This window comes from Pipra filicauda, unplaced genomic scaffold (assembly GCF_003945595.2).
Source record: "Pipra filicauda isolate LSUMZ 115617 unplaced genomic scaffold, ASM394559v2 scaffold692_size275598_pilon, whole genome shotgun sequence".
NCBI lineage: Eukaryota > Metazoa > Chordata > Aves > Passeriformes > Pipridae > Pipra > Pipra filicauda.
Window position 1 is genome coordinate 156,762 of NW_024104856.1, and position 19,967 is coordinate 176,728.

Sequence of the window (19,967 nt, forward strand, 5' to 3'; positions counted from 1 at the left end):
GCAGTGCTGTCCCTGGGGGTGTGCAGTGCTATCCCTGGGGGTGTGCAGAGCTGTCCCTGGGGATGTGCAGTGCTGTCCCTGGGGATGTGCAGAGCTCTGTCCCTGGGGATGTGCAGTGCTGTCCCTGGGGGTGTGCAGTGCTGTCCCTGGGGGTGTGCAGTGCTATCCCTGGGGGTGTGCAGAGCTGTCCCTGGGGATGTGCAGTGCTGTCCCTGGGGATGTGCAGAGCTCTGTCCCTGGGGATGTGCAGTGCTGTCCCTGGGGATGTGCAGAGCTGTCCCTGGGGATGTGCAGAGCTCTGTCCCTGGGGATGTGCAGTGCTGTCCCTGGGGATGTGCAGTGCTGTCCCTGGGGATGTGCAGTGCTGTCCCTGGGGGTGTGCAGTGCTGTCCCTGGGGGTGTGCAGAGCTCTGTCCCTGGGGATGTGCAGAGCTGTCCCTGGGGATGTGCAGAGCTGTCCCTGGGGGTGTGCAGTGCTGTCCCTGGGGATGTGCAGAGCTGTCCCTGGGGATGTGCAGAGCTGTCCCTGGGGATGTGCAGTGCTGTCCCTGGGGATGTGCAGAGCTCTCCCCGGGGGTGTGCAGAGCTCTGTCCCTGGGGGTGTGCAGAGCTGTCCCTGGGGGTGTGCAGTGCTCTCCCTGGGGGTGTGCAGAGCTGTCCCTGGGGGTGTGCAGTGCTGTCCCCGGGGATGTGCAGAGCTGTCCCTGCGGATGTGCAGTGCCTGCTGGGCTCTGCCACTTCCAGGGGTTCTGCCATGCAGGACACTGACTGCATTTTGCAGCTTCTGCTGAAAGCAGAGAGAGCTCAGTGCAGCACAGGGAGAGCCAGGAGCCAGAGGAGTAGGAGGTGGGGAAAGTCTGTTCTTGGTGGCAGGGAAAATCGGGAGCTGTCTCTAGAGAGAGGCAGCCCAGCCTGGCAGGTGGGGTGCCCGTGGAGGGTGCAGGTGTGAATGCTGCCTGCCCTTTGCATGGCTGTACCTGAGGTGACAGAGCGCACTGGGACACTGGGTTCAGAAAGAGGTGATGGAAGGGAGATTCAAGAAGGTCTACAGTCAGAACTAATTCAAAGATGACAAATGAGAGACTAGTTCACTGTTACTCCTGTTCTATCTCGCCCCAAGAATATATTAAAATTTTGTCACAGCTGCTACTGATGTAATAATGGTCTCCTAAAGCATTTTTTCTTCCCATCAGGACTTTGAGATTTATAATGGAAATATTCTCATTATCACAGGTAACCACAGAAATAAAGGCCATAAACATTGTTTATGTTTCATTGACTGAGCATAACTCAGGCTTCTACTGAGTTCCTTTACAACTGCCGTGTATTTTCTCTGCAGATCAAGGATGTAGAAGTCCTCAACTGTGAATATGGCAAAAACACAATTAAGTTCCTTCGCCTGCATAGAGAGGGGAAGAAGCATTTTGTTAAAGAAGTGGAAGTGTGCACACATCTCCGTCTGACTTCTCCTCAGGAGTACCTGGAAGGAAACAACTCTCTTGTGATACCTACAGACACCATAAAGAATATTGTCCTTGTGTTGGCCAAAAAAAATGGGGTATTTTTTTATTTTTTAACTAGCCTTGCTGTTTCTTATGACTTCATTTGGAAGTGTTCATTATACTTTTAATTTTAATTGGCATGTCAGATCAGCACTGAAGTCGTCTTCAGCGATATGAGAGACAAGTTCTCCTCCTCCGCTGCAGACTCCTTTTTTCCTCACAATTAACATTATTTTTGTAATTTTATCATATAAGATCCATCTTTTTTTTTAAAATTTTTAGCATATAATACTTCATTATTCCTATATAGCATTTTTAAACAGGTCTCAAAGCATGTGAGACTCCTCTTAATTCTTCTAATGTGCTCTTACTTCACCAATTGCATCTATCATAATGACAATCTGTAGCACTAATTGTCTGTCTCTGTAATGAAACCCCATCTCTACCACGTAAAACTTAATCAGAATAATTAGTTCACTATGCTGAAATAATTATTTCAGCATTATATCCTCAAAGCGTAAGGCTAGCAGTTAATTTCAGTCCAAGGATTGCAGCTCACTGTACCACAGAACAGGAGGGTTTTGATGCAACTGGAGCTGCTATTTGCAGCCTGTGCTGAAAGCTGGTCAAATGACTGGGCACAGTGCACCAAGCCAGGAATAAGAGAAATCTGTGTTTTTAACTACACTGATTCCTCTCAAATATTTACAGCAACCAGAAAAATCTAGTTTTGTACATGAGGTAATTGCTTCTTTCTAATAATGCTGTTTGCTCTCTTAGATCCCGAGTTTAGAACAATTTGCTATAGATATCTGCAATCACTTCATGACAACATTTTGCCAAGTGGTGTACGTCAAAAGCTACGTTCAAGAAGTACCATGGCAACGTCTGCACGAGGTATCTAAAATACCAATACATTCTGTTTGTTTTTGCTGTAGCCATTCCTCGCTCTCTTAGCTCCTGTTTTCCAGTTAAGATAATATTTATGGCACTTTTACTTACATGTCTGCTCTAAATTGCAGAATGGTGTTCCTCACATCCACTCATTCATATGTGTTCCTGATGGGATCCGCTTTTGTGAAGCTGAGCAGTGCCGAAATGGTGAGAAAAAAAATTGGCAACTTCCCCTACTTCTCAGTAAATATTTCTGCCAATGAGAGATGAAGATGGCTTTAGAGAGAGCTACAGGCGTTACAGGGCTTACAGCACAGCCAAAACGCTCCACAGGTCTAAAACAAAGGATACTTCTAGAGTCTATTTTGCAGTTCTTGATCTCTGAGACGCGGCTGAAGAACTAATGTAGCTCACAATCATATGTACATTCCAAACACAGAATGCTTACAACAGCACATCCAGCAGAACTGTTTTATATTGAGACAGGACTTAATAGCCTTCCAAGAACAGGCTGCTTACTTTTTTACCCTATGGTATATTCTGCAGTCCCCCTAGTATCATTACTCTATGCCCCACTGCTGCAGGCCAACTGCCTGTAGTTTGCAGTTATTTTCAAACCCCTGTCAACATGCTCTAATTTTATTGCCAAGATAGCTGCAGTTCCATTGCTGCAAGCCAGGCCAGCTTGAACACCATGAGCACTCAGGTCTACATGCAAACAATTTTTCACATGAAAATACTAGATTTTTGTGATACTTAAAAGACATAAGCTTTCAAGCTCAACTGTTTTGTCCATAAATTTGCATTCCAAAGGAAGTGTAAAAATTATCTTTACTTGCTATGGCTCATGACAAGAACATAAGTTCAGTCTCAGTATGATGGTGTTTCATTTAACCCATCTCTCAGACTCCTGGGAACTGAGCTGAGACCACTACATCATTTCACACAATAGGTTTAGAGGTTTTAGGCACTAGTTTGGTACCTATCTCAACTGCACTATCGTAACTTAGAACTATCTCCCATCCTACAACCAGTGGCAAGACCACTTTCAGCTGCAGACAGGGCACAAGTTTTGAAAGGCGCATTTGAGCACTGTCCCTGTGTTCCAAAATGAAGGAGGGAAGGAGGAAAAACACAAGTCTCCAGTGCCTCTTGGCCTCATCTCTTTTAATGCTACCAGTAACATTAACTACTGCTGTACTTCTGGCATCCTCAATAGTATTGACTTTGGTGTCTGGAAAATGTTAAGAAATAAATCTGAACTAAAAAAAAAAAAAAGAAAGAAAAGAAAAAAGAAAGAAAAAGAGTTTATGCTTTCTTGAAAAGCTGCTGCTCTTAATGTAAATTCAATTACATTTTTCATCATCTTGAAAACTCAGCATGAAATTCTGCAATTCAGATTCTACACAAACAAAAAGCCTTTAAGGCTTACTGAAGAAACCACTTTTCCTTCTTAGATTTCCCTTCATGCAGCCCTTTAGCTGTTTCTTTAGGATTCCCTGCCTAGGTGAACAATAACCAAAGAGAAGATATTTGAATCACTTTTATTTTTTTTCTAAGAGAATGTTCTCTATATTTAACATCCTCCTATGCACCTATCAGCCAGACACAGGACTTCAGTTCTCAGTTAATCCTATCTTTTAACACTTTTCTCATCATGAAAAAAAAAAAAAAACCTAGTGAGACTTAATAGACTTATTTTTTGCCATTATATCAGCTGATAAAAGGCTCAGAGTGTTTTGGAAACTGAAAACATCAAAAGTAAGAGAGTCAACATTTGACAACTGAAGACAGCACAAGCACAAAACATACTGAAAGCACAACGTGGGCTGTTCACCTTGGAAACTCTGCCTAGGTGTTACATCCTTCAGAGTGAGCTCCAGGCTGATTGCTGCACAGCCTTTCAGTCTTTTGTTGCAAGGAGCTCTTTCAAACAAGGCTATGTATTTGACTATAGGATAAATGTATCTCCAGTTTCACTGATAGAATCTGCATTACATTAATACCTGTGTATCACAATCTTATACCCAAGCAACAAATTAATCAAGATCTGAACAAACCCCAGAATATCCTGTCCAAGGACAGTCTCTTCTTTACATCTTTTTAAGGCTTTGGTAAATAACTGGGCGATATAGGCAAAAGTACAGCTATACCTCCATAGACTCATTCAAAACCAATAGGGAACGTAAACAAGAAAAGATAGATAAAAGAAACATAAGACGCAGTTTCAATAATATCCAGTTACAGAGCAGTTTAAAAAAACCCAAATCTCTAAACAATCATGCAGTTGAGAAACATCTACCACAGTGGAATTGTTTCCAGTATAAATTCCTGCAAAGACATGGTTTAAAGATAAAATTTGTCAGTCTTCCCAGTCCAAGGCAGGATTACTATGCACGAGATGTATTCAAGGATTACTAGCTAGTGCGAGCACCAAGAGCAGTACAGAAACAGCAGCTTGGGCTTCAGCCACTGGCTGTCTGTACAGGCCCTGAATGAGATGAGCCTGCATGCCATGAAGTTTCTACTTTCTGAATCTGCTTTTTGGCAGTTCTGGTGAAATTTTCAGTTATCAGTTTGGTGTGCTCTAAATGACTGACTGCATATAATTTTTAGCCACCATTCAGAAGGTGTGTCAGGAGAAAACATTCAGGACACAACTGTTTGATCTTTAGGAGATGGTAATGCACTCATGCAGCAGTGATCCACAACAGCACATTTATAAGTAGTGGCTAAGAGCAAAGTCACTGTCAGTTTGAATCTGTGGGTGGCATCTGTATCGATGCCAGTTCCTGCTCATTAGCTGAGCTGCAGGGATTTGCACTGGCTCCTCGCCCTCTCATTCTCAGGGATGTAAAACTCCCAACAGGATGGCTATGTAAAGCAAATTTCTGACTGAGGCTCTGCCTTTACACAGATTGTTTTTGCACTTGTCTGTGTTGTTAGAAAAGGGGCACCATACCTCTCCTGTACACCACAGCACTAGTAGCCTATTTCATTTCCCTTTAGAGAAATCAGTCATTCCTAATTGACATCAGTGGGAGCCAACCCAATGCATGTCCCAGTTCCAAGCAGGTGAGATAAAAAAGCTCTCCTTAAGTGCAGGTCAATTGGTGGGATTCTCCATTTTCTGGACTGAGCTCTGACTTCAGTAGTTTTTGTCTTGCTTCTTACCATTCTGCTAACATCAGTGTGCAGAAAATTATTATCTGCTTTCTGGCTTTGGAGCTGTCACTGCAAGTATCACCCAGAGTTTTTTATCCCTCTGCCTGAAAATGAGCTCCTATTGTCTTGTAATTTTGGATCACAGGTCCTCTGGTCGTCTTTGCTGGAATTAAAGACCTGAAACTTATGAAGACGACACAGTCTGGATTTGAAGGCTTCTATAAGAATGAACACACCACACTTCCTGAAAGGCATGACAGGATTCTATGTGGAGAGCTCTTCTGCAAGTGGTCATATGGCGAATGCAAGGATTTTGACTTTGACTGCATATGGTATATGTCTTACCAAGTAATACTGATTACCTAATCTATGGCCACAAATCCCTCTATACAACACAGCAGGTGTAAGGGCTAGATCTGCATCTGCTGTGCACCAGCCACTTGCAGGTCTCAGTGGTGGCACTAAGCTCGTTACAAGGAGTGAGAGGCATGTCTTGGGGGTACTCCTCTCTCTGATGCTGCCTCAGTGGACAGGATTTAAATGAACAGTTCAGTGTTCAGTACAGAACACATCTGGAGAATAAAATAATGATTTTTTAAAATACTTTTAGCAAAACCTGCTTGTGAATTCTAGAGCTGGTGGGGGAGACCTGGGAAGAATTTGGAGGTGACAGGACAAATAAATCATTCCTCCACAAAGACACAAAAAATACAAAAACCCCACCTCACAGTAAAACATTTTGGATCTAAACAGAGAGAGCTGATTCAAAGTTTTGTAAGAACCTGTGTTACCTCTAGGAACAAAATCCGTGAATGTATCCTTGAAGCCTTTTCCGGACCACCTGACTGTGGGGAATATTCACCCTCATATCAGAAAACTGTCAACTCTATCCAGATGCTTGTCCTTTCCAAAGTGTCACAGGTATCTTCTTTCCTCCTTATGATGTTTTAGTTAAACAATAGTGAATGTTAATTGGATGAGCGAGAAACAAACATGAGATTATTATTTCCTCTGTCAGACTGAAAACTGGTGATACAGCCAGATGGTCAGAAAAAACACAAACACACTGAGAAGTTCCTATGCTGCTTCCCAGGTGTGAACACAACAGGGGAGAATATCACTCAGTGCTTGGCAGCACTTGAGTAAAAGGGAAAGGTGTCCTACACGACACATGTTCACTAGATTACATTTAGTCAACTGTACTGGGAGGGCTGCATTGTTCTTTTTCTACAGCAAGTGAAAAGCCTGCCAGGCTGTTGCTGAAGAGGTGCCCTAATTCACTGTCTCATCCGTTTTCATGGTTTCAGGTACAGGTCATAGAAGTGGTCTTGAACAACACTTTTTATAATGTCCTAGACATGAAGAATCTAGGCTTGACCAATGACAAAGAAGTAAGTAAATGCTTCAAATATAACTTGCCTGCACTCTTTAGAAGTACTCAGCCTTAAAGCATAGCAGCAGTTCTGTACACAGCAGAGCTAGAGGGAGCAAACTTTCTCACCCAGCCCCAGTAAAAGCTCCACCTTACCTCTAAGGTTTACAGTTTACGAAAGAATAATTAATTGCCTTCTTGCATTGTTGATAAAAGCTAAAGGAGCACAGTGGAATGCTTTGGACATCAAAAGGATCTGTAACAGAGACTCTCTCTGAAAAATCAATTCCGTTTTCTCCAATGAATTTGACTTTCAGTTATAATGTCAACCTGCGCAGTTTTAACCAAGCAAAAGGCACCATGGCATCTTTTCCCATTGCCAGGCAGTGTGAAAAGCCAGCCCACTGTGGCTCTTCTTTCTGCTCCACTGGCACCACCACTGAGGCCAGGGAGCATCCTTGGTGCAGCAGGTTATGAGTAGGTCAGCGAGGCCACAGGCTGGCTCTGGGAGACAGAGCACCAGCACTCTAAGGGAGCAGTGAAGGGATGTTTCTGTAGCCATTAGGAGCTAAGGCAGGTTGGTCCAACATGGACAAGGTGCAAGCTTGGGATGAGGCAGAGGGTGAGAGATGTAGGGGATGAGATGTATTTGCTCCTCCCTCCACAGCTGCTGCGGCTGCCAGCCAGGTCCAGCTGAAGGTCTGTTACAATATCCTCCTGTGAGAGAGAAACAGGGCTATTCCATTTTGCATGGACAGTCTATAGTCTGCTTATGCTCTAGTCTCCCTCCAAAGTCTTGGGATACTGCTTCCATCCTCTCCCATCCTTGCCTTCTTTCAGGTGGACGTTATAGGTCCACCTCTACTTGTTATAACATCAACATCCACCATTGATGTTTGTAAGAGAAGGAAAGGGCCTGGCAGGTGAATTTGTCTCAAAAGTAACCCATGTGTTTGTGCTCATTCCCCTCAGGTTTTGATTCCTGTGGAAGCTCCTTATGGCTCCTGTGCTTGCACTCTTGGCAGGAAGAAGTTTTTTGAAGCACAAGGCCATGTGCTGAAAGATGAGAGGAAATGTCAGTTTGGACTGGCAGCTGCCCAGGGAAACTAAACCTCTTGGCTATGCTCACACCTTCCTGATAAACTTAACAGCACAGCTTTCCTATCAATATTTACTCCTTATTGGCCTCTTCCATTGCTGACTACTTTTCCCTCTATGAACTCCTGAGGATGGGATTTATGAAGAACCCTCAGAAATTCGGAAATCAAAGTCTGTTCCTGAATTTCAGTGTGATTTGCAGATTGAAATCCCCTACACTCTTTGGAAAATCCCAGCTGAAAACATTATAGCCAATTAATTTTTAAACCAGCTATTCCCAGACCTCTTAACGAAACAAATAATTTGATAACTGCAATATTTTTTGACATGTAAAATCAGAAACTCTATATATTCTATTTATTAATATTTCTTCAGTAAAATGAATATACAGGCACAAGACCTGATGTTTCATCAACATAACCTGTCATAACCCCTTGATGCCACACCGACCTACAGAGCTGAGGTTCTGACCCAGTGACTGAACAGGGAATCAGTCAGACATGGATTTCTTTGCGCAGGAAATGAAAAACAGGAAAAAAAAGTATCTCTCATATCTCCTTTGTGTTGTGAATATTTAACAGCTGTTGACTACTTTCTCTGCATGAATTCTGACTGCATGCATGCTGCTGCTGCTCATCAGATCATAAAGTTACTATATAACTACTTCTATATTAATCGCTGAGGTGTTTGAGGGTTTGGGCTATCTCTGTAGGCTTAATTAAATAATTTTCCTTAGTCTAATAATCTTATCATGACTTCTGAGCAGGCAGGAGTCAACCCAAGTAACCCTATTATTTTGAGGAGGGGTAGGCAGAAAGCCAGCCAGGCAGACAATGCTTATGTTACTTTAGTTACCCCAGGTGATGGCTTTGAACATAGAGATAAAACTATACAGTCAACAGTTCTCATCTCGCAAACTGGGCTGGCACATTTGCAACAGCAAACTCGCTCCGCTTCTAACAGTGTCTGACCACTGCTCCCACTCTCTCCAAGCACCATTTTCACAGACTCCATGTGACAGTATACAAGTCCAATGGGAAGTGCCCAAAGCAACTTGTAAAAACTGCAATTCAGTTGCCTTTGTGCCTTTGGAGTTTGGCAGACCTGCAGCATTCCTCTGGGTACAATTATTAAGTTCACAGGCACCAAGTATGAGAGAGATGTCCTGCACTGTGTGACATTCTGAGCTGCTTTGCAAGACAGAAACTTGCCTGGGTGAGCAGGACATAACAGAGGCAAAGGGAAGACACTGTTCAGAAGCCTGAGGTATCTCCTGAAAAACAACAGGATAAATGACACCACAGAGTGAAACTGTCCCAGATATGATGTTCTCTGGTCACTAGCCAATTCTGAAAGCTTTATTTACTACACTTCTAGCTTTTGCTGCAGACATTCTTGCTTACCTTGTTAGATTGTGTGGTATTGCACTTGTGGGCTTACGTCTTGCTACTTCTGCCATTTCTAGGTGCTTGTAATTTATTAATGTATCTTTTATGGGCGAATAAAGAGCAACATCAAAAAACAAACTAGCTTTTGACTCTTTACCATTTACTACTATATATAAATGTAAACATTGTAAGTAAAAGAAATATTTTAATTCAGCCAATTTTACTTCAAAAAGAGACCAGTTTTGTTCCAAATGACAGTTCACTACCGACAGATGGAACAATACATGAAAAATAATCTTACTGAACATTCCAGCATTTACCTCCCTTCAAAACAAGGCAGATCTGCACAACCTACTTCCTTTCTACTTTATGAGAAATTTATTGCATTAGGCAGAAGGCTTCCTTCATTACTCTTTGTGCTTCATTTGTGGGCCTGTAAGGTAGTGGTGGACTAACGTTCACGGCAGAATGAGGACACAAAGCAGCAACCAGTTGTTTAGTGAGACTCTCCTGTGGCAACAAGCCCACACGTACACTCAGTCAGTGTGGTTTGTATGAACCTCCACAGACACGCAGACATCAGTAAGTCCTTAAAAGCATCTCGGCACAGCTCCATCCAGCTCTGCAAACCTGAGTCACTTACGTGGGCAGCTTCTAAAGAAAGGACTTGGGCAATCAGAAGCAACCCAAATTTTCCATATGGCAATTAGATTCAGATAACAGTGGCATAAATCATTCTTGAAAATGGGACTCAGATGGACTTACTTGGGCCTGAAATTTGACCAAATTCCCACAGGCTGCATCAGATTCAGTCTCCACAATGGACTTGCACTAATTTCACTGAGACAGATTTTTTTTCAGTTCCTGTCCGGAGGAGCAAGTCAAGTTGCTTACTGTGTTTTACTCAGAAGCAGCTGCGATGCTTTGCCGATGAAATCACACTTGATGCAAATGAGCAGCAGCTAGCAGATTGTAAAACTGCTATTGTAAAAATTTGCTATTTAAAATACAACTTCTTACTGATAACATGAACCTTACTGGTCCTGGGCTACATCCCAATAGGTTATAGGGCCTGAAATCTCCTACCAAGAAACAGGGTTTTTCACACACACAAGCATATTATCATTTTAGCATCCAATTCTTCCACATCCTGTTTCTGTTCAATTCTGACAGTTCAACCACAGCCCTCCTCAGCTGCTGATCCTGCTCTGTGCGCAACCAACGTCACACAGACAAAACGCACCAGGTAAACTCGACAGCCAGTTTATCTAAAACAGAGAGCAAATGTCACTGTCAGGGTCAGCACCAGTGCTCTATCTTCCCTGACTGTAATATTCTCTATATATTCAGGCTACCTGCTTTCCAACATACATTTAAAACTGTCAGTTTTTATTAACTATTCCAGTTACTTTTTCTTTCCTTCTTTAAAGTTGTCTTTTTAAAATTTAATCTTGCTTTTATCAGGAGTACATAATTCTGATTCGAAGTTGAACTGAGCTAGTTAAAGTGACCAAAAACCTGTTTCTGGCTAGAACTTTCAATATAAATACTTCTGAATTTAGAATTCCACTATCTGTACACAAACAACAGCTGGGAAATGCACAGCTGTATGTAGAAAGGACACCTACTAAATGTCTCCAGCTATAGGATCAAAAATGTCAACTCACATCTCAGCTATAATATAAACAGTTTTCCAATTCAGAGATTGAACCTTACCATTCATAGCAGACTGAGAAAGACAACACATGTACCTGAGTGCTTGCACACACCCCCCCACTCCCATATAAAATACATGCATAAATGACACTAGATCAGCTGATGTATGCCTGATCAATGGCAACAAAAAAAAAAAAAAAACAGGAGCTGGGGTTAGTTCTTACTAAACCAAAAATCCAAACCAAACAATACCGGAGAGACTCAAATAAATAAGGGAGTAGAGAAACCTTTGGTGCAGAGGGAAATGTAACAACCAAAACAAGAGAGCCTGAGTACTGCAAGGGGCTTCTGCCACTTCTCAAGGGTGGCATTAGGCATGAATTCCCCCATCAACATTGACAGCTGCCTGAAAAAGACAAGAGTTCGAGTTTTAATAGCATTGTACACCTGCAACGTTTTCAAATCTTTTAGACACACATATTTCCAGGTAGGAAAGCCCAGGCAAACCAGCATGTGGTATTTATACTGGAGGAGGGAGTTAAGAGTATCCTTGTGAAACAGGGTTGCTAGACCATACCCACTTCCACACTTCTCTTGCTGTGGTTTCACCACCAGCTTGGGAACAAGCTAGAAGTACCACACTTTCTACTTCCTTCCACCTACTGCCATCCACCAGGACAAGACAAAGCCACATTACTCTCGAATCAGAGACTGGTGCAAATGATGAGCATTCCCTCCCTTTTTTGATACTATTTAGCTGCTACAAAGTCAGAGGCGTCCTCAACATGGCAAGTACTGCAGAGTGTTTATAGAGGGGCAGCTGCATTACAGCAATCATCCGAAAAGGGGAAGAGAACATCTTGAAATGAGCGCAAGCCTGCCAATGCCAAGACATTTGCTGTTGCCTTTTCAGCAGATCAGCTGATGATACAGCAGTTCTAACAGCTGACTGCTCCTTTAACAAATATGCTCACGAGTGCAGCATGTAAATACAACAGTTGTCTCCAGTACTCACCAGCAGCCTCCAGCAGCAATGAAACTCTCACATGGAGACCAAGGACCAGTTACAGTCTTCAAGGTGCTCCCCTTGGGCTCTCCAGGTATTTGAGGTTACAGCTGTATTCCCCAAATTTACAGTGACTACCAACCAATGCTATTCTGAGAGTTGCATATACATCTGGGATCCAAATAACATCACTAAATCAATTCCCTAATTATAGAGGCTAAACAAAAAATAATTTAATGACCTTGTTACATTATCGTATTAAAAAGAAGACAGATTTTCCCAACAGGAATGAAAGCTATTTATTAAATCAGTCTGCCCATTCTCCCAACAGAAGCTGCCCTTGCAGGCTGCCAATGGGCTAATGACAGCCACTGTCCTTGCACCTCCTCTGGGGAAGCTGTTGTCAAAACTGAGCAACGCAGAGGTGAAGGTGTATGGAGATCGTGGGTGGGATGGAATGGGATATGGACGAGCTCTCTTGGCTGCCATCCCCAAGCCCCAAGTCATCTCATTAGATGAAGCAGACGCCAACCCACTGCCTGTGTAAACTGTCCCTGAAGGAAAGGGTAGAGCAGATCCTTCCCTATCCCGCTCCACTCCTGCTGCTTACTGAGCCAGTGATGGTTACATTGTTCACATGCACAGTTAGTCATTTAATTTCCCACATGACTTTTGGGCCAAAAACCATTTCTGGAGGGGAAGGCACTACTGTTCTGACTTGGAAGCAAAGAACCAGAACAGAGACAAAGAGAGGTAATGTTTTTCTGGTCCTACTCGGACTCAGCTTTCAAATTTTAGACAACACTGCCATTAAAAAATGAGAACTCATTTTGTAGCTCCCCCCAGACTCACAGAAATTATGACTCTCTGATTTTAAATTAACTGTGATTCTAACTTAAATGTGACAATAGAAAGAGAACTATTGAAGAAAACAGATCAATTAAATGCTGATTTTTAAAAGGAAGAAGAGTGAAAGGATTGGATAGAATCTGAACATGTAGGAAAAAGTATTAAAAAGAGGGAAGGGTCATTTAGCAAGTAATCACTGAGAGTGAGGGCTTAATGAGATGTTTTGCCTGGGCCATTTCTAACCAGGAGTTATCCACAGGTGGCTGCTCCCTTCATTACAGATGCCAAATCTTGTCCTATAATTACGGGAGCAAAGAATTTTCTACAAATTGATAAAGTGCAGCACATGAGAACAAACGGAGAACAATAACATGCAGGGATGGGAGATAGCAGCACATAGAACAATTTTCTCTGGGTTGAGAAAGTGATCTGGGTGGACAGGCACAGCCACAGACCCCATACTTTGCTGACCATTGCCTTATATGTGCTCTACATGTGGCACTTGGCACTGTGTTTGGATGCAAAGAGAGTATGCCATGCACTGCGTATTTACAGCTTGAGAGGAGAGTGACTAGAGCTAATGAACAATACCAATATATATTTCACAACCGTTATATCAGAAAAAGCATACTGTAATGCTTTCAAATAATTTTTAAAAGTGCACGAGAGATTGTGATAGATATGCACTGCTGGTATTATACAAAGGGTAAGAGGAAGGACAGGGAGCAGGAGGCCCTTGGCTGCAGCATGGCTCTGTTTTTGTGCTGACTGGCAGCAGCAGGGCAGGGTAGCTCACTGCTGCTTTGCTCCTTAAAGATGCCTCCAGGAGAAGGAGGACACTCTCTGAACTGTGGTTCGGTGTGAAAGCAAAGACCACTGTCATGCTCAGTATCAGCTGAGCAGTCAGAGCTGGCAGCTTAACCATCACCCAAAGCACAGGGAGGGCTTTTAAGGAAGAGAGACTCTCCTAGCTGCAGGCACGTTTAAGGGGGTCATAAATTGGATTCCTGCATAGCGCTTCGACTCAGAGCTGCAGTACTGACACGGTATCCAAGTAATGCCTATCAGTCGCTTCCTCATCTCAACAGCAGCTGTGTTTTCTGCAAGAGGAATGGTAGCTAAAAATAATCTGGCTTTGACTTCCTCTTTCAAACCCTCCAGTCTCTTTTAAAAAGATTTTTTTGTTCTCCCAGAAACAGCAAGGAGAATGTAAGAGACAAAACCAGAACGGTGACCTGCACAAAGGGAACAGCAGCATTAGAAAGCTCAGAGAACCGTAGGAAACTACAATAAAGATCAGGAATAGTAAAAAAATTGTCACAGTTTTGAGCAACATCCTGCAAATTCCCTTTGGCACTCGCAGCAAGCTTTCTGTTACGCCTTTACTTGTGTGACTCAATGGTGCTGAGGAAAAGGGGAATACAATCTGGATGTTTCTGAATGCAATTCATTTGCTCATTAAAACATATTAAAAGAAAGAACTGTGCTCAGTAATCATCAAATGCACTCTCATGTCTGCACAGAAGAGATTTTTACTCCCTCATAAATACGTTTTACTTTTAATTCTGTGTCATCCATAGATCCACAAAATATGTCAATCCCACACCAAACATGCAAATGGAGAAGAGAATATTCAATTAATCCTTCAGTAACACAGCATTATGTATTCTCATCCAAAAACAATTCTACAAATACAGGGCTGGTAGGCATGTCCAGACTGCTGCACGCAGCTTTTCATAATCCTTTTCATAAACAGACCTAATTCTATATTAAAATATGTAGGAGTTTCATATATAATTTTTCAATTGCAGTCCACAATTAGCCTGATACAGACTATACCTCAAAACTCCCCAAGGTAGCAATGATGATCTCTATTTGAATCTAGTCTTGCAGAAGATGCCCACTCCCAGTAGGCACCTCTGGACACTACCAACTATAAACAAAATCATAAGCAGAATTCAGACCGTGACTTACAAACCTGCTGCTAACAGACCAATACCTGAAGTAAGAACAGCACAAGGGACAGAAAAAGAAATGGTGAATACATCTCCATCCTATTGTCTCAAATTCCAAATAAATATGTTGTACAATGTAAAGGGTTGAAAGTAAACAAGAAAGCATGCCACTGTATATAGTTTATGTATTATAGCATATACCATGAGCTTTACCTATGGCATAGCCATTAACATGGCCTTATCCCTTCTCAAATCCAACACCAGAAACCATAAGCAACTCTCTGAGCGCTGTAGCATGAACAGCCACCTCGCCCTTGGCCAAGTCAGAGTGAAGACAGGGCCACCACCTAAGCAGGGGATTATGGGAGCTCCTCCTTCCTCTCCCTGAATCCTTTCCCCACTTGGCAGAAAGCAGCACTCTTCTCCCTTCTCAGCTGCACCCCCTCACCATTTCCTCCCACATCAGTTCCACTGTCACCACACTCTCATGCTTATTTCCTACTTTCTGGTTTCTTTGCTCAGCCTCACCGATGTAACCCCACACCCCAGTTTCAGGGGTTATCACAAAGCTCTCTGGGCCAGAGACGATGGTGAGCCCAGACAGGGCTTGGCACCATCCATGGGCTGTCTCCCAGAGGTTTGGGGGGAAATCAAATCACTTGTGTACCAAGGCTAGCACAGCAGCTCTGCAGCTCTGACAGGGGTAAGGGAAGCACAGGTGCTACCAGTGAACTGGGATCAGGGCTTCTCCTTCGGCACTATGGAACACCAGATAAGAAAAAGCAAAAATAATTAAATCTTTAAATATCATGGTAGGTGATGTTAAAAGTAATCACAAGAACATAGAATATTAAGTAGATTTTGGTACCTTTTTAATAGGAAAATGGAGAAAAACAGGAGCTCCAATAAACCACAACAAAGAAAGAGAGAAAGTAAAAGACCTGTAAAGTAAACTGAATCCAAACATAAGCAATGTTTTATTGGGATATAGCAAGCAACCTATCAAATAGGGAACTGGTACAAACAGATTGAACAAGACTCTCTTTTAACAGAGATGTATGGTGATGAGACAGCTTCTTTCAGTTCTTAAAACAAGTATTCTAACTGTTAAGTAAAGCATTAAAAAACCTCCAATCATTACAACACCAAAGACAGACAGTATTAAAAATGTGCAGAATTTTACTTTTTACAAATTTCTGCATAATGTTAGAAAACAATCATAAATTAAAAAAGAAATAAAATTAAGCTTTTGTTGTTGTCGTTTGCAAAGGAACACAAACCTTTAAAAACCAACTATATTTTACATTGGACTACTATTAAAAACAGGTGAAAACAAGTTGAAAATTTAAAGAACAGCAAAAAATACACAACCCAGTTTCACCTGTCAGCAATACCTTCTGCTATTGAAGGAGTTATGTTAGTTGTATGTACAGCTTTAAACATTGCAGCATACCATGAGTAAACCTTAATAAGGTCAAAATAGGACCCTCTGCAAAAAAGGGTGACTTGGCAAGTGTCAGTCCCATCCTAAAATTAAAAGTAGGAATAATTTTAACAGGTCTTCAGTGTAAACCAAAACCTACTTTAACTGGTTTCTCTCTCCTAAAGATGCCTGTAGACTTTATTTGGGGTTGGTTTTATTTTTTTTTTTTTGTATTTCAATTAATGAAATCAAGAACTTGTCTGGCTCAAAAATGAGAATGACATACCTCCCTTTTGTTCTGGATACAGTGATGTAGCTACCTCAACATGCTGACTGACACTTCCTAAAAGAGAAAATCATTATGTACTATGTAAAAAATACACACCACCTCTCTCAGTTCAGACTCAGTATATAGTATATTGCCAACTCTATCCAATAGGATATATATGGTAATTTGGTTTAAACTCTTAATAGATATATTCCCTCTTTACAAAGTTCCATCACATGAAACCAAATTGCTTATTTTTCCTTTGAGGTACAACATGACCCCAATGAGACAATTCACTACAAAGAGTTGTTCTTTAGATGTTGTGTCTGTAGAGGTTTTACGTGATATTCATAGATTTTCAGCGCAGGCCCCAGTTTTAATGAAAGTCCAGTCAGTACATCATTTCTTGTCATCAACAGTAATGATTTGCCATCAATTTCCTATAAGAAGAATTAAAGAGTTGATAAAGACAAATGTACACATCTAACAGATGAGAATAGTCATGCAACAAGACTACTACAGAGAATCAGTCAGAAAAGAAATAGCAGCCTTTATTTTCCTGAAGCCATGTTTATAGCTGCTAAATTCTGCTGTCTGCTTTTCAAGTGGTTCACCTGTGCTGACTAAGGTATAAATACTATTTAGTCAAGCAAAAAATTCAAATGAGCCTAATTTCAAAATTCCCTCCTTGTAAACCTCTTTCAAATTAATAGCTACAAGTGCAGATTGCCTAATTATCAGCCATTAAGGGAAGGATACCCTTAAGAAGGCAGCTTACTAAGTGCATTTCAGAATTACTATTGACAGCAACATGCAAGTTTAGACTCACCAGTATCTGCTAATAACTTCAGGTGCCTTCTTTAAAAGGCCAACCTTCCCATGCATCTTGTGGGGGAAAACAAAGAGAAGACTCTTGCAATCAGAAATTTCAGAAGGGCCTAACTGGAGCTTGACACTCTGAGGTAACTTCTCTTCCTCCACTTACAAGGGAGGAGGAGAAAAGTGGCAACTTGCCAGCTGAGGTCTCAACAACCCGTACACTTTCCTGCTTAAATATAACTTGTAAAGCCGAGATACGGTGGCACTTTTTTCTCTCAGACCTTGACCTTCTGACCTGTTTAGATTAGAAATCCTGTAGGCTTTGGAGCTTTTTCCATCTCAAAACCTTGTCATATGTTTGAAAACTACCTCTAAATGACTTTTCAAAGGTCAAAATGGAAAAGAAAGAATCCACATCTCTCAACTCCCTCCTCCATTTTAGACACGGGATCATCCTTTTCGTCACACATTCCTACAGTTCAGTGACACTGCACCACTCCAGAAACAGGAGTTACAGCTACACAACAATGCATTGATTGGTGTCTCATAACACAGCCAGACCTCCAAAGGGCATCACAGCCCAAAGAAGTATACAGCCTTATCTGGCATTCTCCTGCACTGGACTTCACTCTGCTGTTGCATCCTTTTTTTACTTTTAATTAAGGAAACCCCCACTGTTAAGTGTTGAATTTGTTATCAATAGCCAACAATGAATTCAAATGCTGGCATATTATTGTTGTTGTCCTCTAATATACTGCCAAAATTTAGTATTTTTATAAGTATTATAAATGTCACACATCAATTTATCAAACTGCAGCATGTTCCTTAGGAATATTAAATGTTGTCTTGGAAATGTTAGAGATCCCATTCTTGATTATAAGTCAACATGAAAAGAGGAAGATATATATTACAGTTCAGCATGAATTTGTCCAGACTGATCTCTCCTACAATTCGATAAAGTTTATAAATACAAAATAGACGGACAAACTACAATACAGTCAAAGATCAACTGAAAGTGGAATTTCTTTAAAATACCCCCAGGATACATTAGACTGTTATTCCCTCAGAGGAGCACAAAGTAACAGTATGTCTAAAAGAAAAAAAAGTTTCCAATAACTTTTTACCCAATTAGAGCAGGTCTCTTTCCAATTACTGTTGAGAATGTTAATGGTTAAAACCAGTTTCTATCCTCTCTTTTCCATTCGTCACAATTCTTTCTGTGGGAATTTTGACACCAGTGAGTATTTTGCTCATTGCTATGACCGATCTGAAGTTGCTTTTCTGCTGCTGTTCAACGATGCTATGGAGGAAGAACAGCCTCCAGCTTGGTAGGATCCCAATGAAGTAAATCCAGTACCTGGAACAGGAGAAACTCCAAGAATAGGAAAAAAGCATCTATTCCTTCCCCTTCTTCTTCTACAGGGTTCCCTGTGATTTCTAGAAGTGCTGGTAACTACTAAAGCTTTCATTGAATAGAAAACTGATTCTTTAACATCTGTGTAGAAATGAGTGATTATGTATTCAGAGTTCAAGCATTTTATATCTTTGTGTGTATTGTAAGCTTTACCTCTTCCACTTCCTTTAAGTTTCCACATAAACATGCTTCTGCAGAATTGTCACAGTTACTCCATTTTTTGTCACCAGGTAAGATTTTGTATGCTTTAGTGACTTCTCTGATTTCTTCTCTGCTACTTGTCTATTTTCTGTATTTTTCAGGGGGGATGCAACTTCAGTGCCAGCTTTCAGTATGCCTTTTTTTTATGTTACCTGCAGAGAGACACCTCTGCACAACTAGAGCTAACAGTAATTTCCCACTGTGCCTGGATGATCTCAACAGCAGTTGAATATTCTCTTCAGCAAAAAACCAGAGGACTGGTTAAGCTTCAAGTCCTCCCACCACTCCTTCTGCCCTTTCTGAGAACTGCAAGGTTTTACAGCACAGGCCACATGAAAGCACGGCAGCCAGCATGTTCCCACACTCCTCTGTGCCGTGGCTCTGCCAGAAAGCAACAGTGGACACCAGCTGGTATCAAACCCCAGATTCCCTTCGGGTAAGGGATTGCAGCGAGGCCAGGAAACCAGCACTGGGCTTATCTGGCTATCGCAGGACTAATGGGTAAGAAGCCACACGGGCGATAACAAAGGTCACAGCACTAGCATGTCTTGAGACTTTCAAACAGCTTCAGTCCTGGAGTGAGCTACAGCCCCCTCTGCTCCCAGGGCTCCTAGAGAAAGCCCAGCCACATGCTGGCAGGCAGCATTTCTTTGAAAGTGTTCACACCTTCACCCTGCATCTGGTATTCCTCCCTCTTTAGGTATCCTCAACTTCTTGGCTTGTCTCATTTGCTTGCTGATGTTATGGTTTTTTATTACTGGGCAGCATCTTTGAGTTGAATGTGTTTTCATCAGTGAGCTCTTTTGATTTGCTGACATCAGTGGAACTCCAAGAAGGAATAAGGTATGACCATCATACAACCATCACTTCTTACCAGCACTTACAATACGGTTTTAATAAAACATTCTGCAGCTCTTAAAATGTCTTCTCATAGTCCTTAAAATATTGTAAGACAAA

At 41.8% G+C, this 19,967-nt stretch overlaps 3 protein-coding genes across 8 annotated transcripts in view; 1 reads left to right on the top strand and 2 right to left on the bottom strand.

Annotated features, from left to right (window-relative positions):
- DNASE2B (deoxyribonuclease 2 beta) overlaps positions 1-774 on the bottom strand; it is a 13,917-nt gene extending 13,143 nt beyond the window's left edge. Inside the window, exon 1 of the mRNA XM_039388866.1 lies at positions 770-774. Coding sequence (XP_039244800.1) covers positions 770-774 — 5 coding nt within the window. The remainder of the gene's footprint in view (positions 1-769) is intronic.
- Positions 775-967: 193 nt separating this feature from the next.
- Positions 968-8,043, top strand: LOC113991629 (uricase-like). Its single transcript, XM_039388867.1, has 8 exons — positions 968-1,050; positions 1,285-1,558; positions 2,283-2,399; positions 2,525-2,603; positions 5,707-5,893; positions 6,359-6,482; positions 6,869-6,952; positions 7,906-8,043. The coding sequence occupies exons 1-8, from the start codon at positions 968-970 to the stop codon at positions 8,041-8,043; spliced, it is 1,086 nt and encodes a 361-aa protein (XP_039244801.1).
- Positions 1,259-19,967, bottom strand: part of SAMD13 (sterile alpha motif domain containing 13) — a 30,642-nt gene continuing 11,933 nt past the window's right edge. For 2 of the 6 annotated variants that reach the window (XM_027728121.2, XM_027728122.2), the window contains one exon: positions 15,835-17,016. In XM_027728121.2, the coding sequence (XP_027583922.1) occupies positions 16,873-17,016 (144 nt within the window). In that variant the 3' untranslated portion in view covers positions 15,835-16,872. Of the gene's footprint in view, positions 2,650-9,290; positions 9,305-14,361; positions 15,644-15,834; positions 17,017-19,967 lie in introns of those variants that run through there. The other 4 variants (XR_005566308.1, XR_005566307.1, XR_005566309.1 and 1 more) reach the window with 4 other exon arrangements.